The sequence below is a fragment of the Anolis carolinensis genome, chromosome 5 (genome assembly GCF_035594765.1).
Source record: "Anolis carolinensis isolate JA03-04 chromosome 5, rAnoCar3.1.pri, whole genome shotgun sequence".
NCBI classification, from domain to species: Eukaryota; Metazoa; Chordata; class Lepidosauria; order Squamata; family Dactyloidae; genus Anolis; species Anolis carolinensis.
The window spans coordinates 100,797,724-100,824,275 of record NC_085845.1 but is presented as its reverse complement, the minus strand read 5'-3'; the positions used below and the strand labels follow the sequence as shown (position 1 = coordinate 100,824,275).

Sequence of the window (26,552 nt, the reverse complement as noted above, 5' to 3'; positions counted from 1 at the left end):
GCTGTCTCCATCATTTACATTATGTGCAAAAATAGAAGATAATAACTGTCTCCAGATTTGTATTTAATTTCCTTCCTATTTGTACTACATAGATAGGAAGGAAATAACAACCAGCATGGTCTTTGCCTAGGAAACTAGCACAGGGCCTTGATCCAGCCTAGAATCAGGGCCCACACTAGAGCCCTAGGGCAGTTTTGTCTTCAAAATATAATCTAGGCAATTTAAGCATGTTTGGGTTGCTGTGAGTTTTCTGGGCTGTATGGCCATGTTCCGGAAGCATTCTCTCCTGACGTTTCACCCACATCTATGGCAGGCAACTTCAGAGATTCTTTCTCCCAACCTGGACTTTCCACAGATATATAAACCTCACTTGCCTAGTTTCCAACAGACCTCACAACCTCTGAGGATGCCTGCTATAGATGTGGGTGAAACGTCAGGAGAGAATGCTTCTAGAACATGGCCATACAGCCTGGAAAACTCACAGCAACCCAGTGATTCCGGCCATGAAAGCCTCCAACAACACATTAAGCATGTTTATTTGAAACCATGAGTAATCTAACACAGAGTCTTAAGGAAAGACTAACACAAAAATATTTGGGCAGGAGATATTTACATGAATTGATCAGTTTGGAATGTCGCCGTTTGATGTTTTCAACTGTTGCTTCTGGTTTCTTCTCTCTTTCAGGAAAGAGAAAATATAAAGGCATTAATACTATAGACATGGTAGATTAATTCCAAAGGAAATTCTATGTCCTGAGTGTTGGACCATACCAGTTACTTTGCATACCAGGCACTTTGCAATCAGAATCAGAAGCTTGTCTTGTCTATTCTTACTGCAGAGAATTGCTGAGGCCCCTTCTACACTGCCATATAATCCAGATTATCTAATCACATAATCCAAATTATCTGCATTAGGAGCCTTTGTAGCCTAGTGGATTAAAGCCTTGTGACTTGAAGGTTGGGTTGCTGACCTGAAGTTTGCCAGGTTCGAATCCCACCCGGGGAGAGTGTGGATGAGCTCCCTCTATCAGCTCCAGCTCCATGCGGGGACATGAGAGAAGCCTCCCACAAGGATGGTAAAAATATCAAAACATCTGGGCATCCCCTGAGCAACTTCCTTGCAGACAGCCAATTATCTCACACCGGAAGCAACTCAGGTTGCTCCTGACACGAAAAAAAAACACAAAACCCTGCATTGAACTGGATTATCTGAGTCTACACTGTCATATAATCCAGTTCAAAGCAGATAATCTGGATTATATATGACAATGTAGGAGGGCCCTTAGTTGATTACAGCTGGATTGTCTGAGTCTACACTGCCATATGATCCAGTCCAATTGGGCAGGAGATATTTACATGAATTGATCAGTTTTGATGTTGAACTGAACTAGATAATCCAATTCAAAGCAGATAATCTAGATTGTATATGACAATGTAGATGGGCCCTTAGTTGATTACAGCTAAATTAATGTGGCCTTCCAACATGAAAATGTTCCCTACCTACATAGTAACACAGTATTCTACTTGCTTTACTCTGGTTCTCAATTTTGGGGAATTGTTTTGTCATAGATTATCAATTCAAAAGGTATGCTGATGTGTATTTCAAATGGAAATTCAGAATGTACTAGAGAAGTGGTCCCAAAACTCAGGTCTTTCAGGTCTTTTGGTCTTAAGCTCCCAGAATTTTTCAATACAGTATTGGCCAAAGTTTCTGAGATTGCTACGAGTTGAAGTCTGAAACACCTGGAGACCCAGACTTAGATAATCACTGAACTCGAGAGACCTAGGCCCCTACTACACTGTCATATAACATCCAAATTATCTGCTTTGAACTGGATTATATGGCAGTGTAGACTCATATAATCCAGTTTAAAGTAGATAATGTGGATTATCTACTTTGATTACCTGGATTATATGGTAGTGTAGAAGGGACTCTAGAAGTGCACTGAACCAAGAGAACATTAAAAGAGAGAGATGCAAAAAAGTTTATGAGAAGAGACTCACCCACATTGAACTTGTTCTAAATGGTTCCTTTTGTCTTTGTGCTCATGGGCATCTCCTTTGGAAGGGACAAAAGATGCTATCATATCTTAAGGAAGAAAACAAGATAGGTTTTGCAAGTCAATGAAGTACTTAAATCCACATTATTCAATTAAGATGACTCAGTCAAGAGAGTAGAAAGATAACTTATTAGAAAAGGAGAATTGCAGAGAGATAAATACTATAGAAAAAATAGAATATACAGGAAAGGGTCGGCTGGAGCAGTGCAGAACATGGAAACACATTGTGTGCCTTCCAATGGAGGCATACGCACTCTATGACCCTTTCTACACTGCCATATAATCCAAATTATCAAAGCAGATAATCCATTTTATCTGCTTTGAACTGGATTATATGAGCCTACACTCTCATATAGACCAGCTCAAAACAGATGATCTGGACTTTATATGGCTTTACTGTAGGGACCATGTAGTAGGGGCCTTACTGCAACAAATGCAAAAGCATGCTTTTATTTAACCAAGACTGAGCAACTGCAGTCATTTACCTATCACTAGGTGTGAGGAGAGAGGTTTTGCCAATGGCCTTGCCAAGTAAAAATATTCTCATCCCACTTTAAATATGTGTGCTTCCTTAGTGACATGACCGTTCCCATCATATTAAAGTAGTTTAGAAAATCTCAAGACATGCAATTCAAGTCCATATATACTCAAGTATAAGCTGAGTTTTTCAGCCCTATTTTAGGGCTGAAAAAGCCTCCTTCGCCTTATACTCAAGTGAGGGTTCTGGCCATCTTATATTCAGGTTGGCTTATACTTGAGTATATATGTAATCAGAGTTGGATAGTCTTGTTTTATTAAAGTCTTATTATCTTAAATTGTAGTTTTATGTAAATATTCAAAAACATTTAACCCACTTATGCCTCAGATAATGTAATATTATTGGTAACTATTTTTATTTTTGAAATTTACTAGTAGCTGCTGAATTTCCCACCCTCATGTTATACTCGAGTGAATAAATTTTCCCAGTTTTTTAATGGTAAAATTAGGTGCCTTGGTTTATACTTGAGTATATATGGTAAGTTTCATAGTTTCAAACCAGAACCAGGTGTTCTTCCCAGAGCACATAGGCAGTGAGGAAGTGTGCAATTCTCAGCAATATAGACTCTGCCAAGGAAGAAATATTTCCCATGTCATTGTGGGTGCCAGACAGCATCAAAATGTGGGTTCAAAAAGTGAGGCAAAAAATCCTGGGACCTGACAACAAATCCACACACAGACCTGTAAGTCCCAGGAATTGCTCTCTGCTGTCCTCATGTTTTTAAAGTGGATTTTATAAGTCCACAAGATGAAGGGGGAATGGAGGACATCTGGCGATTTTTTAAAAAGTCTTTCTGAGATGCGCTGGACCTCATCTGCAATCATGCAGAGAGCCTAATGTACACGCAAGCAGATTTCTTATTCTCTCTCTTCACCCAATTCTAAATCCAAGCTCTGTTTAATATTATAAACATTAGAACAAAGGAATGGTTGCAGAGAGTTGTAATTGCTTTCCAATTGTGATTAGACTGAGCCACCTGTGTGTCTGTGACTCCATTTTTAAACAGCCCGATCAGCTATTTGGGCTTTTAAAATATGAATATGAGCTGTAGGAGTCCACACAGGGGGCTTAGAAGTCACGTGCTTTCCGTGACTGCAGGGAAATACAGTCATGTGAAGATGCACATATTTGGGGCACAATCGGGCTTTAAGTGCACTTTTTAAATACATGCTTTTCAGCTGTTAACCTGATTCTGCCCACACTTTCCCCAAATGTAATTTAGCCACCCCCAATTTTATCCCGATTTTTGGGGGTTTTAGGTATGGGCCCTCAGACCTCATTCAACATGGATTTTTTTTTCACAGCACAATCCATCGAGAATCGAACCTGCAGTAATAGTAGGTTGTGCTGGCCTTGATCATGCTAGAATATGTAAGCATGAGCGAATGTGTTTGCATGTCTGCTTGTGTACAATAGCTAATCTCTGTGTTTTCCAACATCCCTTTCAGCAGTCAGGCAACTCATTACAGATGTGGAAAACAGATCGGGAAAATAGATCTCAAGTGTAATGCTTTGATTTCTATTTCTAGTGGTAGCTGGGCAGATTATTCCAGGCAGCTCAACAGACTGTGAAAATGGGGATTAAAAGTCAACTCACCTAATTCATTCTCTGTTGGTATTGAGATCTTTCTCATACCATGCCGATGCCAATCTTTGCTTTTTGACCGATGTTTGACTAATACCTCCTGTGTCTTTGAACTGAGTGCTGATTCTTTTGGGCTGCGCAAAGCAACATTTGTATATGGACAACTAGAAGATTTCTCTAAAGCAGGATGTTTAGCTACCCGGTCTGTCTTCTGATATATTGCACTGATGGGTTCCATTACTGACTTTTCCAGGCCCTTCCTAGGGCTTCCAGTGTCTTTTGCCATAAATGTTGCTGTTTTAGCAAATCCTGCCTGTTCCTGCTGCCACTGTATCTCTTGAAAGTCAGCCTGCGGATTGCTCGGATATCTGGCTGGTGGTGATGGTGGTCCAAGCTGAAGGAAATGGATTGGGTTGGTGAAAGCAAGAAGTGTAGGGGGCTGCCTTGAGGTTTTGGACTCTGTAGCTTCACACTTTTTCTGCCTGTCCAATGAGGGATTGAATGTGTGGTCAAAGGAAGATTTTCCATCAAGCACATCCATAACCTGAGGCATTGTTTCTCCAGTGCTATCAACTGCTGATGCATAATTTCCTAAAATGACTATATCTGAGTGTGTGTCCAACATCTTACATTCACAGCTTGTTTCAGGTATATTCCCATCCTTTCGGCTTTGTAGAGCGGCTCCTCTTGCCAATTTTGCCATCTGCAAAACAGGATTCTCCTCTACTCTATTGTCCAAAGTCTGATTTTTGGCAAGGCTTTCAGATTTAAAAGAAGAATCTCTACTCTGAGAGAAAAAATTGGCAATTGGTACAGTAGTATGTTCGCATCTATTGCTTTCTGTGCAATTGCAGGATACATTGGATTCTGGCATTTCAACTAATTGCTGAAAGAACTGATTGCCAGCAAGGCTTGGAAGCTTGTTCATGTTGGAAGTTTGAAATGGTCTATTAGCAGTAAAAGCTGGATATTCCATGAGATATTCTGTGTGTTCTTTGATTGGGTTGAAATCATCCCGTTGGATGGACTGGTTGCCTGTATGCTCTGAAAATATACAATGATCTGTGAGTTTTTGCAAAACAATGGGCATGGGTAGTAGTTGGTTGTTGACAAACTGTTCAGAATGGGACACTGGGTCTGGAGACTGGCTATATTGGTTGAAATCACATTCAGGGTTTGGGCACTGATCAGACAGTTCAGTGTCAGATCTGGATTTCTCTTTCTTTAGGGCAGTGGGAAATACGCAAGTTTGGTTACAAGAGGGCACTTGCTCTAGGGAGTGATGGAGACATCTGCTATGAGGAATGTCAGCTTTTGGCTGGGCAGGGAGATCTATATTGTCTGGTGAGGTTAACAACTGAACAGGTGTGCTACAACATGGTGGAGATAATGAAAGCTGGTCAAAGTGGCTAGAGGCAGGTTCCAAAGCCAGGCACTGGTTAGAAATAGACATTGGGACTGAGGACTCTTTTAACTGAGCCATATCAGTGGTGGGAAATGAAGAAATGTCAGTATTGTGGTCAAATTCTGTTCTGCCTTCTTCAAGAACTGGCAAACACGATGAATCATTTATTGAAACTTCATGCTTCATACAAAATGTATCTATGGCTGCTTCCTCCCCCAGAAACTGAAACTTATTCATTGAGGTTTCTACATGCTGGTGTTCCTCCAAATAAGTTATGGGGAAGTCTCCTTTCTGGGGTGACAATGAAGTCAATGTAGTCAAATCTACATTATCTTTAGTTGTGGATCGACCCTCCTCTGGAGAGACACTTTGATGGATTTCACAGATAGAACTTTGAGAATATTTATCAAAATTCTTATCACAGGTGCCATTTTTGCTGGAAGCCTGGACAACTGTATCACTGTCTAATGTTAAAGCTTCTTCTTGAGTCACTAGATCCATTTGCCAGGAGACAGGTAGCTTTTTGTTTGCTGGTTCTTCTATGGAATCTGATTCTTCACACAGCATGTAATTACCATCACTGGGTTCTTTGCCAGAATCTTTCTGTGCTGGACCTACTGTTCTTGTTATTCCTGACATTGAGGTGCAAATATGGAGTTCAACATTACCAGTGCACTCTCTAGATTTGGAATAATGTAGGTCTTGAGAATTTGGATTTTTACACAGTATTGCCATTCCTTCACCATCAACAATCCAATTACTCTTTTGACCTTCCACATTTCCACTAACTCTGTTTTCGTCAGTGGGATGTTCAAAGACTTCTTGGTCATGTCTCCCAGAGGATTCTAATTCTCTAAATTCATGACAAATTTGAGATTGGGTACTTGGGCTTGTATTCCCTGGATATTGTACTGGTTTTGTATCAGAAGACATAGCTGTTGTTTCGACATTGGAATCCAGACAGTGACTTGGTGAGAAGACCTTGAAGGATAATGCAAATCCTTCAGTCTCTGGAAAAGCACTGCTCTCATTTAAATCAGGAAGGTGCAAAGTGTTTTTCAGATTATAAACTGTATCTAGACCCAGCATATCTTGTGAACTGGCCATCCCATCTTTTTGTTCTTCCTTTCTGGGTGTTTTTCTTATCTGTGTGCCCCACTCTTGCTCTTCCTGAGCATCACTGTGTCTCAGTTTTTGTGTGGACTTTGCTTTTATTTTGTACTCCATTGTTTTCCTATGCAGATCCCCCTCCCTCTCCTCCTCCATCTTCTCATGCTTATCCTCTAGTTGTTCACTGCTTTTTACATGTTTTGTTTGGATCATCTCCTTTAGTGAATGAGTCTGGCTGCCTTCTGAATCATCCTCTTCATCTTCTTGGAGATGGAGGGTCGTGCACATAAATGATTTGCCCCCCAGTTCTTTCTTGCTCAGGCCTGAATGATCACAAGATTCTAGAGGTGAACATCCATCAAGTTTTCCTAGATTTGCTGTCCTATGTTCAGAACATCCTGCTCCTGGCTGATAAGGAAGATAAGAGTTCACCTTTTCTTTCTGTATCACTAATTCTTTTACGTTTTCCTCCTCGCTCTTCCTGGAAGGTCTGGGCTTTATTTTTCCACTACCTTCTGTCTTGGATGACATTTCCTTGTCTGTTTCATATTGTGCCTCTAATGAATGATCTTCATCTGATCTAACTCCAAAAAGCTCAGTATTTTGATGATACTTTGAAACAGGAAAGCTTTCTGATTCCACACAAAGCTTCTGCGATACTGTATCATGGAGGTTATAGGATGGGGGAAATCCACCAAAGGCATGGGCCTCCACTTGTCTTACTGCAACATTACTAGGAGTATTTGGGGTTTGTGCCAGGGTATTGGAAAGGGAAGCTGGAAAAGTGCCAGAGGAAGATGCATCTGTAAGTTCTCCCTGGTGGCAATTCAAGAAGGAATCCTTGCTATCATTCAAACTGACTTCTTGTATAATGCGATCTCTTTCTTCCTCTAAAGATCCTGCCCACTCTGATGGATCCTTCTGCCTTCTTTCCAGTGCTACAGGGGTCTCTTTTTCAAAAGAGTTGGAGAATGTGCCCCGTATCTGTTCTTCCACGACAAAGAAAAGAGGTAGATCTTCAGAAAAGTAGGCCACTTCCTTCTTTTCTGCCACCTGCTCTTCAGAAAGTTTACTCATGGTGATAAGATGTAGGCCACTATTGTGCCTTCGGGATGCTGGAGTGCCTGAAGCTTCATGGAATACATTTGTTGGTGGTGGGAAAGAGTGTCGCCTTTTGATTTTTGTAGGCTCCATTAGCATTAAATCCTGAAAATGGAGAAAACAGTAGTTGTTAGTGTTAGGAAAAAGTTGGTCTGCAAAATCTGTCTTAGGAAACTTTCAGAATATTGAGGGCGGAACTGAAACTAAAAATAGGGAGTGATCAACCAGATGTTTTAAAGCAGCCTGGGGAAGTGCAGAAGTGCAGTAAAAAGAATAGCATGTGAAATCCAAGTTTCCGAAGCTCAGACTACTTGCTACAGAGTTCTGTTTTCTCTTATTGGAAAAAAGATACAAGTCCAAGCAGAATATTTTCATGGAAAAATCCTTTTTATTTAAGCCCGCTTTCCTTCTGACAATGCAGTGGTTCTCAACCTGGGGTCCTCAGATGTTTTTGGCCGTCAACTCCCAGAAAACCTAACAGCTGGTAAACTGGCTGGGATTTCTGGGAATTGTAGGCCAAAACATCTGGGGACTCCAGGTTGAGAACCACTGTGATAATGCTACGATTCTAAATCATCCAGATTTGGTTTCTAACCCAGAGAAGGAAACATAAAATAAAACTAATTGAAAAATACAGTAGAGTCTCACTTATCCAACATAAACGGGCTGGTAGAATGTTGGATAAGCGAATATGTTGGATAATAAGGAGAGATTAAGGAGAAGCCTGTTAAACATCAAATTAGGTTATGATTTTACAAATTAAGCACCAAAACATCATGTTATACAACAAAGTTGGCAGAAAAAGTAGTTCAATATGCAGTAATGCTACGTAGTAATCACTGTATTTACGAATTTAACACCAAAATATCACGATGTATTGAAAACATTGACTACAAAATGTGTTGGATAATCCAGAACATTGGATAAGCAAATGTTGGATAAGTGAGACTCTACTGTAAGTAGCAAAGAAAGCACCTCTCTTCACTCTCTTCTTCTACCCCACTTGGATCAAACTATTTTTAAAATTCAGCAGAACATATAATCTAAACTGACAAACTGATGAGTCAAAGAAGAATAAATTTTATAAAATAGTCAAGATAAACTGCACAAGCTTCCACGGGTTGCAGCTTTTTATCGTTGAAAATACAATAAAGGTTTGGCAATAAAAAACAGAAAAAATGTACAGAAAAAAGAGGATAGGATAGAATTATAATATGTATTGAGTTCCAGGTCTCTTGATAGTAATTATACAACATTAAACAAAATTTCATCTTTAGAACTAATCACACTCATACACTTCTACTGCTCAAATTTCTCCATTTTACTAATCATAATTTATGTCAATCACTGATCCCTGACACCCTGGGTCAAATTAAGAAAAGATGTATAATCAAGGACCTTGTGGAGAGACCAGTGGAGAGCAGGAGCCCAGAACCCAGCTGGTTGGCCGATCAGATGATCAGAGGAGCGGGAGCCATGCAGTAGCTAGCTACCAGCGCCGTGGCTATAATTGATTCTTTGTATCCTTTTTGCCTCCTGTGTCTTTCTCTGTCCCTTTTGAACCTTGGCCCATTGACCCCACAGCCTTTGGAGAGGGGCTCCTTTCCTTCCTTTCCACACTACACAACCCCCCTTTACCCTAACCAATCCTGAATCACCACTCGTCCCTATGGATACCCCAGTTCCCACGATTGGGATCCCTCGGTATCTATGGACCCCTTTGTGTGTACACAATGTAATACTTTATGTTTTATAAACTTTTGGAGACATGAAACCACCCAGCAAGACCTTTCACCAGCACCCCTTGACCCTGGGAATTCCCTCCAGCATTTTTTCTGGGCTTCACAACAATGAAGCCAAGTGCCCATCATCACTGAAATCAATAAGGCCGGAGTTAAAATTGCTGGAAGAAACATTAACAACCTTAGGTATGCAGATGATACCACTCTGATGGCCGAAAGCAAGGAGGAGCTGAGGAGCCTTATCACCAAGGTGAAAGAAGAAAGTGCAAAAGCTGGGTTGCAGTTAAACGTCAAGAAAACCAAGATCATGGCAACTACACCTATTGATAACTGGCAAATAGAGGGAGAAAACGTGGAGGAAGTGACAGACTTTATATTTCTAGGCGCAAAGATCACTGCAGATGCAGACTGCAGCCAGGAAATCAGAAGACGTTTACTTCTTGGGAGGAGAACAATGGCCAACCTTGACAAAATAGTGAAGAGCAGAGACATCACACTGGCAACGAAGGTCCGCATAGTCAAAGCAATGGTATTCCCCATAGTAACCTATGGATGTGAGAGCTGGACCATAAGGAAGGCTGAGCGAAGGAAGATAGACGCTTATGAACTCTGGTGCTGGAGGAAAATCATGAGAGTGCCTCGGACTGCAAGAAGACCCAATCAGTCCATCCTCCAGGAAATAATGCCCGGCTGCTCACTGGAGGGAAGGATATTAGAGGCAAAGCTGAAGTATTTTGTCCACATTATGAGGAGACAGGAAAGCTTGGAAAACATCACGATGCTGGGGAAAATGGAAGGAAAAAGGAAGAGAGGCCGACCAAGGGCGAGATGGATGGACGGTATCCTTGAAGTGACTGGCTTGACCTTGAAGGAACTGGGGGTGGTAACGGCCGACAAGGAGCTCTGGCGTGGACTGGTCCATGAGGTCACAAAGAGTCGGAGACGACTAAATGACTGAGCAGCAGTACATGGGATGACTGTATCCATAAGCTGGGCCACCTGTCCTTTCTGCAGCCACATAGACACAAAGAAGACATTAATCACCCTGCATTCCTCCAGTACGCTAGGAGGTCCTGCCCTGTTTATCCACAATGCCATTTCTCCTTTCCTGGGAATGGATTCCATAATCCACTCACCTTGGACAATATACTGATATGGAACACAATGGGCACTAGCATCGGGGGTATTCAATTCAATGAGGACTCATGACACCATCACGAAGACAATAAAACCCATGGGACCAAATGGCCCCTCTTCATTCATCACAAAACTGGGACCTAGCAATCAACTCAGGAAACTATGTGTTCTTTTGTCTCACTGGTCATTCTTTCCCCTGAAATCCATTGCAGAGCAGAACAGTCCCACCTCGGAGAGGGAATCGTCCCAGCTAGTGTGACGTCAGAAACCGGCACTGCCAATCATACAAAGCTGTCCCCAGCTGGTCATGAGCGGGAAAAACAAAAGACCTTATTGTATAAAAGTGTCTGTTTTATTCTTGCCATCTCATCTATATATTTTTTTTAAGTTTCTGCATTTTTATTTTTATTTTTCATGGCACCTTGTTGTAGAAAGTGTCCCCTCGTCACTGCTTTGCTTGCGTCTCAAATGATATCTAATGGTAGTTCTGGGGTATCATTTATTTCAAAATACTCTTCTAATATCTTTTTGTTCCTATCTACATCTTCCTCTCATCTTAATAAATTGGTGTTCAATCTCCATTTCCATATCTTTTTGGTCTGAAATAATATTAATTCCAGTGGGCAATGGTCTGAATCTAATCTTGGTAAAATTTTAGTTTTCTTTACATTTGATGCTATAGAGTTCGATGCCCAAATCATGTCAATTCTCAACCAGTTTTTGTGTCTGGCTGAGAAGAAAGTATAATCTTTTGGGGGTTGTTGTATGTCTTTTGGGCTGTGTGGCCATGTTCCAGAAGTATTCTCTCCTGACCTTTCGCCCACATCTATGGCAGGCATCCTCAGAGGTTGTGAGGTATGGATACCTCACAACCTCTGAGGATGCCTGCCATAGATGTGGGCGAAACATCAGGAGAGAATACTTCTGGAACATGGCCACACAGCCCGAAAGACATACAACAACCTTGTGATCCCGGCCATGAAAGCCTTCGACAACACATATAATCTTTTTCTCCTTCATGATGGATTCGCCATATGATTTGTAGGTTGAATTCTTACTTTAAATTCTTAAAAGATGTGTGAGGTTTCCCTGCATTTTTCTTTTTGTTTTTTAGAGTATTGCTTTTGTCCAAATTATTATCTGTCAGTCCATTAGAATCTCCTAATATTATTAGGTTGTCGTATTCTTGGTCAGTAATTTGTTCTTTTATTTTCTTCACAAATGGGGTTTTTGAATTATTTGGTGCATATATATTGCAAATTAATATTTTAGTGTTATTTATTGTGATTATTACTCCGATTATTCTGCCATCTGAATCTTTAAAGGCCTGAATGAATAAAATATCCCAGTGGCTTCTGCTTCAACAGGTAAAATTTCTTTGATTGGGGAACATTGGGTTGTAATTTTAAGTCTTGCCAGGCTCAGATCCACAGGCGGCCAGCTGCCAGTACCTGTTTTCCCCCTAACAGATCTCGGTATCTGGGCATTGGATTTCGCTATCCACGGTCCGGATCTCACAATCTGCCAACCATTCCAAATTGCTTGATTTTATTATCAAAACGCATAATCAGTATGTTATACTAATTTTTCTGCCAAAAATAATGTTTGCCAGGCTTTCAAAAAACACAACCATGAAGAATAAAAAGAGATCCCACCTAAGCCTTAGGAGGAATTTCCTGATGCTAACATTATTGATGCATCCTTGAATTGTATTTTTGGTCTTGCAGGTGTAGTCATCTACGTAGTACTTTCCATTTGATCTTCCAACATTTCAAATAAACACAAAACATCACTGAGCTGCTGAACTTGGTGACCGAATGGTCAGTGGTTCAAATCCAGGGAGCGAGGTGAGCTCCCGCTGTTAGCCCCAGCTTCTGTCAACCTAGCAGTTTGAAAACATGCAAATCAGTTGTTACCGCTCTGGCGCGAAGGTAATGGCGCTCCATGCAGTCATGCCAACCACATAACCCTGGAGGTGTCTACAGACAGCTCTGGCTTTCTTGGCTTAGAAATGGTGGTGCGAACCAAACCCCAGAGTCGGACACGGCTAGACTTAATGTCAGGGGAAAACCTTTACAATTACCTTATCAGCACTATATTCTTTCATTCTAGCCAAGCAACATGCAACAAAATGAAGCTTTAAATCAGGAACCCCGAACCTTCCTTTCTAGTTTGCATCCAATATCACTTTAGATCTAATTCTAGGTTTCTTTCCTTGTCATATAAATTTCATCACATTTTTTTCATTGTTGAAATAACACATTACAAAAAATTGGAATTATCTGAAACAAAAACAGCAGACTTGGCAAATCATTATTTTTTAAAAATCACAGACAATGTGCCCAAATCACTCTTAATAACATTTCATATTTTACCTAATAATTGTTCACCAGCATGTAGCTCATATTTCTTATATTAAAGCCAATATATTTACTGAGCTGTGGTGGCACAATAAATTAAACCCTTGTGCCGGATGAACTGCTGACCTCAAGGTTGGGTTGCTGACCTGAAAGTTGCCAGTTTGAATATGCAAGATGGGGTGAGCTCCCATCTGTCAACTCTAGCTTGCAAAGACATGAGAGAAGTCTCCCAGCTAACATATTTGGGCGTCCCTGGGCAACGTATCTGTAGATGGCCAATTCTCTCATACCAGAAGTGACTTGCAGTATGTTCTCAAGTCGCTTCTGATATGATTAAAAACTCCAATATATTTTACCTTTTCCTCAACTGTCAAATCAGACAACTTCATCAAAATTATTTGATCTTCTCTTTGCATTTTTTTGTAAGCACCTTCATCTTTTGCTTATTAATCTTAAACCCAGCCAATTGGCCAGATTTATTTATTTTTCTTTAATTTTTAAAACGTTTATTGTGTGTGAATGACAAACAAAAAGCAAAAATCAAGTACAAATGTATAGTAACTAACAAAAACTGTACAATTATAACATCTTATCAAACCCTTACCCTCCTTCCCCACACCTGTGAATTCATCACCTATGATTTCCGGCACCACTCAATGTGAATCTTATATTAAAATCTACCCTCATATATGTTTTAATAAATTCTCCTTGTGGCTACTTTAAAGTCAAGATTTGTCTTCCATTCCAAATATCCAACTGGCCAAATTTATTCAATTCCTCAAGCAAAGGTTCTATTTTCTCTAATATGGAGCCTCCGGTGGCCAAGGGGATAAAAGCCTCGTGACTTGAAGGTTGGGTGGCTGACCTGAAAGCTGCCAGGTTCGAATCCCACCCGGGGAGAGTGTGGATGAGATCCCTCTATCAGCTCCAGCTCCATGCGGGGACATGAGAGAAGCCTCCCACAAGGATGGTAAAAACATCAAAACATCCGGGCGTCCCCTGGACAACAGTGGTCCAGAACCATCTTTGGTGGGGTTCACAGTTCTCACTGGATGTGAGGGATTCTCATAATCTTCAGTCCTTGCCCCCCCACCCCCCAAAAGCCTCCAGAATTTTCTGTTAGTCATGTTGAGTATATATACGGAGTTTGGTACAGATTTATCCTCCTAGGCATTCACAGTCCTCTCTAGATGTGGGTGAACTGCAACTCTTTTCATCCTGGGCCATTCCCCTCAAAGCGCAGTAGTACTTAAAGTTGGTCATGTTGAGTTTGGCCCCTTCTACACTGCCATAAAATCCAAATTATCAAAGTAGATAATCCACAAAGTTTGGGGACATAAGGACACTTCCAGTGAAACTTAAATAGTGGCACTTCGTTCTTAAGTGCATGGAAACTGGTTCCACTTTCCCACACTGGAGAAAGTGGAAGAAGAAAGTCCAGTCATGTCTGACTTTGGGGGTTGGTGCTCATCTCCATTTCTAAGCCGAAGAGCTGGCGTTGTCCGTAGACACCTCCAAGGTCATGTGGCTGGCATGACTGCATCGAATGCAGTTACCTTCCCGCCGGAGCGGTACCTATTGATCTACTCACATTGGCCTGTTTTCAAACTGCTAGGTTGGCAGAAGCTGGGGCTAACAGCGGGCGCTCACTCCGCTCCCGGGATTTGAACCTGGGATCTTTTGGTCTGCAAGTTCAGCAGCTCAGCGCTTTAACGCACTTCACCACCAGGGCTCCACATACAAATATAGATACATACAAACATTTTCTCTTTCATTATATATATAGCTATGGATTGTGGGTGTGTGTGTACATGTGTGTGTGTATGTGTTGGGAAACATTTAATGTTCCCTCCTTACACATGATCACTTACTGGGGCACAAAGCGTGAAAAAGGATTTGATGGGGAGGCATCCAGAGATAGTGCAGGGTGAGTGACAAGATTGACAGATAAATAATAAAGACTATTGGTTGATGATAAGTTGGTGCATGTAGGGTGGTGATATGTGTATACATCCCTCACGGAAGTGCCCGGAAAAAGAAGGGACTGGCTGAGAGAAATATGACCAGGAGACAGTCATAATCTATCCTAAGGCTCTCTTCCTTTCTCCGGCTCCTTAGATTTTCCTAAGAAAGGCAGAAATGGAAGTAAGATATGGGAAAGGGGCGAGGTTTCCATTTGAAAATGAAATGATATATCCTCAAACAGATAGCCCTCTATTGCAGCAGAAAGGAAAAGGAGGTGGGAGTAGGAATTGAGCAGGCCCTTTGAGACTAACTGATATATATTTCAGTGTGAGTGTGACTGCAGCCAGGAAATCAGAAGACATCTACTTCTTGGAAGGAGAGCAATGGCCAACCTTGACAAAATAGTGAAAAGCAGAGACATCACACTGACCACGAAGGTCCGCATAGTCAAAGCAATGGTATTCCCCATAGTAACCTATGGATGCGAGAGCTGGACCATAAGGAAGGCTGAGCGAAGGAAGATAGACGCTTTTGAACTCTGGTGCTGGAGGAAAATCCTGAGAGTGCCTTGGACTGCAAGAAGATCCAACCAGTCCATCCTCCAGGAAATAATGCCCGGCTCCTCACTGGAGGGAAGGATATTGGAGGCAAAGTTGAAGTATTTTGGCCACATCATGAGGAGACAGGAAAGTTTGGAAAAGATCATGATGCTGGAGAAAATGGAAGGAAAAAGGAAGAGACGCCGACCAAGGGCGAGATGGATGGACGGTATCCTTGAAGTGACTGGCTTGACCTTGAAGGAACTGGGGGCGGTGATGGCCGACAGGGAGCTCTGCCGTGGACTGGTCCAGGAGGTCACAAAGAGACGGAGACGACTAAACAACTGAGCAGCAGCAGTGAGCTCTTGTGGATATCAATCTACTTCATCAGATACAATGACTGAGAAACTGAATTGATATTCAAAAAGAATACAGAACACATAGGATGTGTACCAATAAGGTAAGAAAATGCAAAGTTGCAAAAATTGCAATGATTACGGTAGTTTCTGCCTACCCCTTCCATCTTCAGAGGAACCTAGATTTAGCACAGATAGAAGATTGAGACTTCCAGTTGTCCCCCATGGGCACCAGAGTCTACTTCAATGTCAGGGCCCTTCCAGACAATACCAACCCCAACAGGCAATGCCGAGATTTACTGCCTCCAAAGATGAAAGCTCTGCCACATTTATATATATACTAGCTTGGGGACCCGGCGGTGCCCGGGTTATTAGTAGACAGCATTGAGTTGTTTGGGGATGTGAGGAAATATCACTTAAGTTTGGTCCAGATTCGTCATCACCTGGGTTCATCACCTGTCTGTATAAGGGTGAACTACAACTCCCAGAGCCAAAGGTCGATCACCCCAAAACGCTGCCTGTATGCACAGTTCGGCATGATAGAGCTGTGTGACAAGTTTGGTCCTGATCCGAAGTCGGCTGGGTTCAGTGCTGTCTATATAAGGGTGAACTACAACTCCCAGAGCCAAAGGGCAATCACCCCGAAACCCTGCCTGTATGCACAGTTCGGCATGATAGGGCTGTGTGCCAAGTTTAGTCCAGATCCGAAGTTGGCTGGGTTCAGTGCTGTCTATATAAGGGTGAACTACAACTCCCAGAGCCAAAGGGCAATCACCCCAAAACCCTGCCTGTATGCACAGTTCGGCATGATAGGGCTGTGTGCCAAGTTTGGTCCTGATCCGAAGTTGGCTGGGTCAGTGCTGTCTATATAAGGGTGAACTACAACTCCCAGAGCCAAAGGGCAATCACCCCGAAACCCTGCCTGTATGCTCAGTTGGACATGATGAGGCAGTGTGACAAGTTTAGTCCAGATCCGAAGTTGTCTGGGTTCAGTGCTGTCTGTATAAGGGTGAACTACAACTCCGAGAGCAAGAAGTGAATGATGGTACTTGGTCCATCCTCCCCCAATCTGCTCCAGGACGGAAAGGGTTTCATGGGGGTTGTGTGTGCCAAGTTTGGTCCAGTTCTGTCACTGCTGGGCGTCGCAGTGGCCTGTGGGAGTCGTAGTGATTGAAATACTACAAATCCCATCACCTATGGGCCATTATTCCACAAATGGCACCAGGGTGTAAAGTGCATCATGGGGATGAAGTGTGCCAAGTTTGGTCCAGATCCGTCATTCCTGGTGGTCTCAGTGGCCTGTGATAGTGGCGGCCAATCAGAAAGCTGGCACATACACCGCCGTCCGCCGCACACATACCGGCATACATATATATAGATATAAAAAACAGAGATCTTCTGTATGCAACTTGCTTATTACTTTTAACTAATTCAGTGTCTAAAATAATTTAACAGCTAACTTAAAATATGATAAAATTTGCTAGTACATCTTACCTTTTTTAGCAGTCTTCGATAGCAATGAATCTCATTCTCTATTCCTCTGTATCCCATTTGCTCTAATCCAGTAATGTACAGCAGGCCAATGCACAGGCTCTCACAGGTTCTATGAGGACTTCAGAGGATACCCCTTGCCCCCAAGCAAGGGTTTCCCAGCCAGGCCTACATGAGTGAGACACTTTTATACCATGCTCTATCATACATCTCTGATTTTTGCATGGGAAGGAGGAGAAGATAGAGGAAGCAGGCCCACAGGAGTTTGCGTACAAGGCATTAGTTAAAATCGCCGGGAGCATATGCTAAGAGGTAGCTGGAGGGGGAAAAGTCAGCAGGATGTTCAAAAGCCACTGTGGCTGAGCTATTCACCCCCAGTTTCCTGCAACACAAAGAGAGGCCGGAGAGGAAAATAAAGGAATCCAATGCCGCTTGCTTGTTGGCGAGCCACTCCTTCCTTGTTCCTTAGCGGAAACCAAAGCATTGGGCAATTCTGGAGACCTAGTCTAAACACACACACATACACATACACACACACACAGAGTCTATGACTAAGTTGAGCTAAAACCATGCACTTTTTCATTATTTGAAGTTTGTTCTCCCTCCCCCACTGCTGGTGAAATCAGTATTAGACTCAGGAAATTTCATCACACTTAGCTGCAATGCACAGTCTAGTCACTGTAGTAGATGGTAGTGGGGGAGGGATAGCAGGAGAAAGAACAATTAGTTGCTGGATAGGAAAACATTATGTGAACCGAGACAGTTAAATATACCGTATATACTCGAGTATAAGCCGACCCGAATATAAGCCGAGGCACCTAATTTTACCACAAAAAAAACTGGGAAAACATTGACTCCAGTATAAGCCGAGGGTGGTAAATTTCAGAAATAAAAACAGATACCAATAAAATTACAGTAGAGTCCCACTTATCCAACACTCGTTTATCCAACGTTCTGGATTATCCAACGCATTTTTGTAGTCAATGTTTTCAAACATCGTGATATTTTGGTGCTAAATTCGTAAATACAGTAATTACTACATAGCATTACTGCGTATTGAACTACATTTTCTGTCAAATTTGTTGTATAGCATGATGTTTTGGTGCTTAATTTGTAAAATCTTAACCTAATTTGATGTTTAATAGGCTTTTCCTTAATCTCTCCTTATTATCCAACATATTCGCTTATCCAACATTCTGCCGGCCTGTTTATGTTGGATAAGTGAGACTCTACTGTACATTAATTGAGGCATCAGCAGGTTAAATGTTTTTGAATATTTACATAAAGCTCATTTTTAAGATAAGACTGTACAACTCTGATCAAATTATTTTTCTCATCTTCTTCAATGTAAATGTGCTTATGCATGCTTTTAATAATAATAGAGTAAAATAATACATGTAATAATAATAATAATAAATAGAGTAAAATAATACAAGTAATAATAAATAGAGTAAAATAATAAATGCAATAATAATAAGATCAGAGTGAAATAATAAATGTATTAATAATAATAAAATAGAGTAAAATAAATGTAATAGTAGCAATAATAATAGAAAAAATATATATGTAATAATACCAATAATAATAGAGAAAAATAATAAATGTACCATATATTCTCAAGTATAAGCTGGCCCAAATATAAGCCATAATGAAATGTAAAAAGGATAGTATGGTATGTAATGTAAATGGAATCATACTAATGTAGTCAAAGTAAATACAGGTAGTGGATACCTAAAGTAAAATATTCATTGTAATATATATTATCAGTAAATGTAAGTGATTCTAGAGGGCTATGATCTACCACTGTTTCTAATCAAATCCAACTTTGATGGATATTAATAAGATATCTTAATCCCCTTCTTTGGCAACTTGCATAACAAGTGCCACTAAAAGTTGTTTATATAGAAGAAATATTACATTACTAACATAGTACTCACACATTACATACCATACTATCCTTTTTACATTTCATTGTAGTCTATAGACATCTGCGTTTTTGTGTTTGTGTCCAAATATAAGCCAACCAGGATCCTCACCTGAGTATAAGCCGAGAGGGGCTTTTTCAGTCTTAAAAAAAGTGCTGAAAAACGAGCCTTATACTTGAGTATATACAATAAGTTTCCACAATGCTACTCTGGAGCACAAATATCCTTCACCTCCAAGTAGTAGTTGCTGGTTGTTTTTACAACCACCCATCAGTCTTCCAAACAAAATAACTTAAAAGGTACCTTTTCCTCTTCTGAAATGTGTGAATACACACAGACAGAAATGGCAATAGATCAACTTTCCCCAATCTTTTCCATTAACCCAATCCATAAAGGCCATATTGGCTGGGAACAATGAGAATTGTAAGCAAACACATCTAGAGTGTGCTAGGTTAGGGAAGGCTGATCTACTGCCTCATTCATTACACCATGTGACACTGTTCCATGACAGCTATTCCCACAGCAGCACACTCTCATATCACACATACAGATGATAACCAGAAGTCAGTTCCTCCCCAGGATTCCCCATGAGCATACTGAATCCTTCCATAAGGACTTTTTGTGCTGGGATAGGCTGTGGCACAGCTGGCTAGTAACCAGCTGCTATAAATCACTACTGACCGAGAGGTCATGAGTTCGAAGCCCGGGTCGGGTTAAGCCTCCAACCATTAATAGCCCCGGCTTGCTGTTGACCTATGCAGCCCCGAAAGACAGTTGCATCTGTCAATTAGGGAAATTTAGGGACGCTTTATGCGGGAGGCTAATTTACAACACCATAAAACTGCCAGCAAAACACGAGGAAAGGAATGCGGAAGTACAGCCACTACTGGACGGTGAAGCAACAGCTCCCCCTGTGGCAGGAATCGTGAAGCTGGAAAAATGTTAAAAATGCCTCTGAGTATGTCTAATGTATGTTGTTTGTCTGTTGGCACTGAATGTTTGCCATATATGTGTTCATTGTAATCCGCCCTGAGTCCCCTTCGAGGTGAGAAGGGCGGAATATAAATACTGTAAATAAAAATGAGACAGAAATTAGCCTGTCGCCTATAATACCAGTTAGAAGTTAATGACAGTGCACTTCACTAAGGCCAATTCCACAAAATACATCTGAACATGCATTCCTACTTGCATAGAATGATGCATCTACCATTATTTGGATGACTAATAAGATATCTCATTTATTATATTCAGTGAAAGTGGATCAATTTTTGTAGAAAGTGCTCCTTTCAAGAGTCCGTGCCATATCCAGCACTTTGCAGCAGCTCACCTGGCTGCCTGTTGTTTCTGGGCACACTTCAAAGTGTTGGTTATGACAAGTATGAACTGTCATTCAGCTCAGCTCAGCTCAGCAATTTATTACAGTCTATGACCAGAATATATAGAAATGGGCACAGGTGCCCAAAAAGGGGAATCACAGTTCCCATAAAAGTCAAATAAAAGAACAAGTTAAAAACATGCTATAATAAAAACAAATTAAAAGCAGACTATAAGCAGGGTCAGCTAATAGTAAATATTGACCCACTAAGAGGCTCTGGAGGGGGATAGAGGGAGCATTTGTAGTATTTCAGTTATAACAGATTGCTCTGGCTACAGGCCCTGTGGGGTCTTTACAACTGGTCCATATCCGAGTCAATATCCCATTGTTAAAGTCCAAATACTCCAATTTGACATCCTCTGATTTTTTAAAAATTGAATACAGCAAGTCAATTTTTGTATTCATTTTTGTGAAATTTTTGTGTTTTATTCAGTGTGATGACCCATGGGCCTTGTAGTCCTGCTCATGACATTGTGATGCCTGATGAAGAAGAAAACTTGGGTTTTTTACCTTCCCAGTCAGAACTGGATTCTTCCCAGACAGATTCTTCCCAGCCAGATCTGGGAACCTTGCACCTGCAAGAGGATTATGTTCCAGAAGTATGTCAAACAAATACTGAGGCTACATCTCCAGTGTTTTCTCGCCATGAGTTTTGTAAACAACAGAGAGGCTTGGAAGCAGCCTCGCGCAGGAGTGCGAGAATAATTGCTAAGAATTTGCCAATTAAGCCCGCTTTCCATGAGAATCTTTAAGGAGTCAAACATCTGGTCTCAGAGATTAGCTTTCGTTTCTGGTTCCCAGAGAACTGCTCTCGGCGGGAAAGTTAGACTCTATATAGGTGTTTTACCCGTGGAGTAACTTTGCGGAGTCAATTCGTCAGCCTCCGGAGCGAGTTGTGTCTGGACAGCGCGCTCCGTTTCAAGCCTCGTTCCAGCTCAAGCCTTGCCTTGTTTCCAGCCTTCGCTCCTGTTTCCCAGCCTTTGTTTACCTACGGACCTTGCCTTGTTTTCCCAGGACTAAACCTTGCCTTGTTTCACGGATTTTACCAAGTTATTCCACGGACCTTGTTCTTGTTCCTCGTTACCTTGTTCCACGTTTCAAGCCTTGTTTCAAGTATCAAGTTATTTCCTAGCCTTGCTCAAGTTCATGGACTAAAGGACCTTGTCATCTCCCCTCACTTTGCCTGGCAAAGTGAGTGTTTCGGTTATTGGATTACAACTTTGGACCTTAATATTTCATATTGGACATTGTTTCTTTGGACTAATTTTGACCTTCCCTGAAAGGTCTACTTCTGGACTAACTTTTACATTTGCTTTTACTAACTTTATATATTTCCTTAATAAAGATATTAGATAGAATCTGGCCTCTGCGTATGGTTATTGGTGCTCTGTAGCCTGGGTCGTGACAGTTTGACTCCGCCACCCTAAGCACCAATTAACCTCGGCCAGAATGTCTACCGGAGTCGTACCTGGGCCGAGCGGCCAGCCGATTACCTACACCATCGACAAGGATGAGGTGGACCGAATCCGTGATAAGCTCAATGCGCAGGATGGAGAAATAAAGGGTTTGAAGGAACGCGGAATCCGTCTTCCGGCCATGGCGTTGCCAACCAAGTTTACTGGAGAAGCTTCTAAGGTTCATGTTTTCCGTCGCCAATGCCAAGCTTATCTAGAGGCCCGTGATGCCGAGTTTCCCCAGGAAGACATCAAGGTGGCGTGGATTTACAGTCTCTGTTCGACCAAGCCTCCCCACATCTAAGGTCAGCGCAACATTTCTTGGACCACCTTAAGGCGACCTGGGGAATCGAGGACAATTTGGAGGCAGCCGGGCACAAACTCCGCCGCCTCTTCCAAGGAGACAGACCCATGTCTCAGTACATAGCCGAGTTCCGAGTGCTGGCCCACAACACCGGCTGGAACGATGTTGCCCTCAGAGGACAATTTCGGGAGGGTCTCAACATTGAAATGCTGGAGGAAATCTCCAAGGTGGATCCTCCCCAAACGCTGGAAGCACTCATCGAACAATGTTTACGGGCTAAAGTCATGATTGCCAACAGGAAGCAGTGGGTACGAGGCCAGAGCGGTAGAGCTGGGGCAAAACCCCCCGCTCCCGCCAGCGTTCAGCCGCGTCCAGTGTGGAGACCCCCACCACCATCCCCATACCCCAGAGGGAGCGAGGAGGTGCCGATGCAGTTGGGCAATGTGCGTCCCAGATTAGATGCCGCCGAGAAGGCCCGCCGCCAACGCCTAAATCTCTGTTGGTACTGCGGGAATGGGGGCCACTTCGCCAGAGAGTGCCCAGCCAAAGGGAAGCCCGCCGCCCGTCTTGCGGCGGCGTCCTCCACGGAGACGAAGACGTCTGAGGCGGCTGGCACACAGCCGGCGGGGGAAGCCAACGACCGGGCGTAGAGAGGCTCGCCAACCCGGTCAAGAAACCCATTCAAGAGCCGCCAACCGGGGTCCTGTTCCTTCTAGTGGTCACCTTATGGTCAGCAAAAAAGGGACCCGTCATGATCCACGCCATGATAGACTCAGGAGCTACCAACAATTTCATTGATAGAGAGTATGCCGACTCTCTGGGATTACAATATCATGACTTCAAGAATGCCCGTGTGGTGCAAGCCATCGATGGCCGCCCTCTCAAGACGGGCCCCGTAAGCCAGTGGTCGGAACCCACCAGGATGTGGATAAGGGAACATATGGAAGAGATTTCCTTCTTTGTTACTGAGGTTCCCCATTTCCCTGTGATTTTGGGGATTCCATGGCTGACACTTCACGACCCAAGCATCTCCTGGTCCAACAGAGAACTGCAGTTTGCTTCAAAGTACTGCCAAAACCATTGCCTCGTAGCCAAGGTCTGCCATGCCACAGACACCGAGCCCATTATCACCTTGCCAAAGAAGTACTCCGAGTATTGGGATGTATTCAATGAAAAAGAAGCCGAAAAATTACCCCCACATAGACCTTATGACTGTGCCATTGACTTGGTGGAGGGGGCCCCGATCCCGCGAGGGCATCTCTACTCCCTGACTGAACCAGAGCAAGAAGCTCTCAGGGAATTCATAGAGACAAACCTTCGCAAGGGATTCATCAGACCCTCTCAATCCCCAGCCGCCTCCCCAGTGATGTTTGTGAAGAAGAAGTCAGGGGAATTACGCTTGGTGGTGGACTACAGAGCATTGAATAATATCACCAAGCGGAACAGCTATCCCCTGCCCTTCATCTCGGATCTACTAGACCGACTTCGAGGAGCCAAGGTTTACACCAAGCTGGATCTTCGGGGAGCTTACAACTTAGTTCGCATCAGAGAAGGGGACGAGTGGAAGACCGCCTTCCAGACTAAATTCGGATTATTCGAGTCCCGAGTTATGAATTATGGATTATGCGGAGCTCCCGCAACGTTCCAGCATTTTGTCAATGACATTTTCCAGGACTATCTAGATAGGTTCTTGATAATCTACCTGGACGATTTTTTGGTGTTTTCTAGATCACAATCAGAACATGAGAACCACGTCAAAATGGTGTTGCAACGATTGCGGGATCATGGACTTTATGCCAAGCTAGAAAAATGCGCTTTTGATCTACAAGAGGTAGATTTCCTTGGATACCGTATCTCGCCTCTAGGGCTCTCCATGGATCCAGCCAAGGTTTCAGCAGTATTGGAATGGCGGGCGCCAACTAACAAGAAGGAGGTGCAGCGATTCTTGGGGTTCGCGAACTATTACCGTAAGTTCATTCCAGATTTTGCCCGCTGGTCTGACCCAATCACTAGCTGCATCCGTGGAAAACAGCCCTTCCGCTGGACTGATCAAGCAGAGAAAGGGTTCCAGCAACTAAAGAAATTATTCACATCCCAGCCAATCCTTCAGCATCCAGATCCTGAAACCCTTTTTGTGGTGCAAGCGGACGCCTCTGATGTGGCAATTGGGGCTGTGCTCCTACAACCGGTGGGAGATCACCTTCATCCTTGTGCCTATTATTCTCGTCAACTAACCGCACCAGAGAGAAACTATACCATTTGGGAAAAAGAACTATTAGCCATAAAGGCAGCTTTTGAAACTTGGAGACATTGGCTAGAAGGGGCCAAATTTCCCATTGAAGTCCACACTGATCATCGGAATCTAGAACATCTAAGAACTGCCCGCAAGCTAAATCAGAGACAGCAACGTTGGGCTTTATTCTTTGAACGTTTCAACTTCCAGATTCATTATGTGACCCCAGCCCAAACCAAGCAAGCAGACGCCCTGTCACGTAAACCGGAATACGCTGCAGGACGCAAGGAGACGTTTGAATCCCAACTACTACAACCCGAGAACTTTGCCACGCTCACAGTGGGGAACACCAAATCCACTCCCATTGATTCAACTCCCTCTACTCCAGGGCCCATCTGTGCTCAAGAAATCAGGGCTAGTCAGCAAGCAGATGCCTGGGCGCAGGACCAACTTCGTCAAGGTCTGCATTTTCCCTTTTCGCTTAAAGATGGACTGCTTTGCTATAGAAATCATGTTTATATCCCACCCGGACCGGGCAGGGAAAAAGCACTTCGTCTGTGTCATGACTGCAAACCAGCAGGGCATTTCGGACTATTTAAAACCATGCATTTGATCCTAAGAGATTTCTGGTGGCCCAAGATCCGCAAGGATGTGGAAAAATATGTTAACACCTGCCCAGTATGCCAGCGCTCCAAGATAAGAAGGGAGAAGCCCTCAGGGCTTCTACACCCCCTTCCTAACCCATCTCGCCCATGGGAAATAATTTCTGCGGATTTTATCACTGACTTACCACCTTCCTGTGGATTCACCACGATCCTAGTGGTGGTGGACCTTTTCACCAAGTTAGCCCATTTCATTCCCTGTGAAGGTCTTCCCACAGCCCAAGAGACTGCAGATTTATTCCTCCAACATGTTTTCAGACTACATGGATTGCCCAAGAGTTTGGTCACAGACCGTGGATCCCAATTCACCTCTCGTTTCTGGAAGGCACTACAAAAACTATTGGGCATAGACTCTCGTTTATCTTCAGCTCATCATCCCCAAACGGATGGGCAAACGGAGCGCACCAATGCCACTTTGGAACAGTACCTTCGCTGTTATGTAAACTACCAACAGGACAATTGGGCTTCTCTGTTACCACTGTCGGAATTTGCCTACAACAATGGAGTCCAGGCTTCTACAAAAGAAACGCCGTTCTTTGCAAACTACGGCTTCCATCCACGTTTCTTTCCCCCTGTCATTGAAACTTCAGAAGTTCCCGCAGCAGAAGATTGGCTGCAGGAACTCACAGCGGTGCAACAACTTTTGCTCCAGCAACTGGAACAAGCCAAGGAGGACTATAAACGTCACGCGGACAAACATCGCCAGCCGGGCCCCGAAATCAAGGTAGGAGATCGGGTTTTTCTGTCCACTCGCTTTTTGCCCTCCCATCGCCCTTGCCGGAAGTTAGATGCCCGTTTCATTGGCCCCTATCCAGTGGTGGCGCAACTTAACCCTGTGACTTTCAAACTCCAACTTCCGCGCTCAATGCGCATTCACCCAGTGTTTCACCGCTCCCTGCTCCTTCCGGCGGATGGTGTGCGGCCAGATGTAGACCGGCCGGCCCCCGTCCCTATTTTGGTGGATGGGGAGGACGAGTTCGAGGTTCAGGACATTTTGGATTCTCGCTTTCACCGCCGCCGCCTGCAATATCTCATTGACTGGGTGGGTTTTGGCCCTGAGGAACGCTCTTGGGAAGACGCTTCCACAGTTCACGCTCCTGATCTAACCCGTCGCTTCCATCAGACCTATCCCGCCAAGCCACGACCTCGCGCCTCGGGGAGAGAGTCCCAGTTTGGGAGGGGGCTTGAGGAGGGGGATAGTGTGATGACC

At 43.1% G+C, this 26,552-nt stretch overlaps 1 protein-coding gene across 2 annotated transcripts in view; it reads right to left on the bottom strand.

The window, feature by feature from the left end:
* Positions 1–26,552, bottom strand: part of LOC100561372 (uncharacterized) — an 80,084-nt gene that overhangs the window by 26,599 nt on the left and 26,933 nt on the right. The window contains exons 2-5 of one of the 2 annotated variants that reach the window (XM_008111347.3): positions 17,393–17,557; positions 4,196–7,904; positions 2,005–2,089; positions 614–678 (exon numbers count right to left, since the gene is read on the bottom strand). In XM_008111347.3, coding sequence (XP_008109554.1) covers positions 614–678; positions 2,005–2,089; positions 4,196–7,904; positions 17,393–17,449 — 3,916 coding nt within the window. In that variant the 5' untranslated portion in view covers positions 17,450–17,557. The remainder of the gene's footprint in view (positions 1–613; positions 679–2,004; positions 2,090–4,195; positions 7,905–17,392; positions 17,558–26,552) is intronic. The other variant, XM_008111349.3, reaches the window with a different exon arrangement.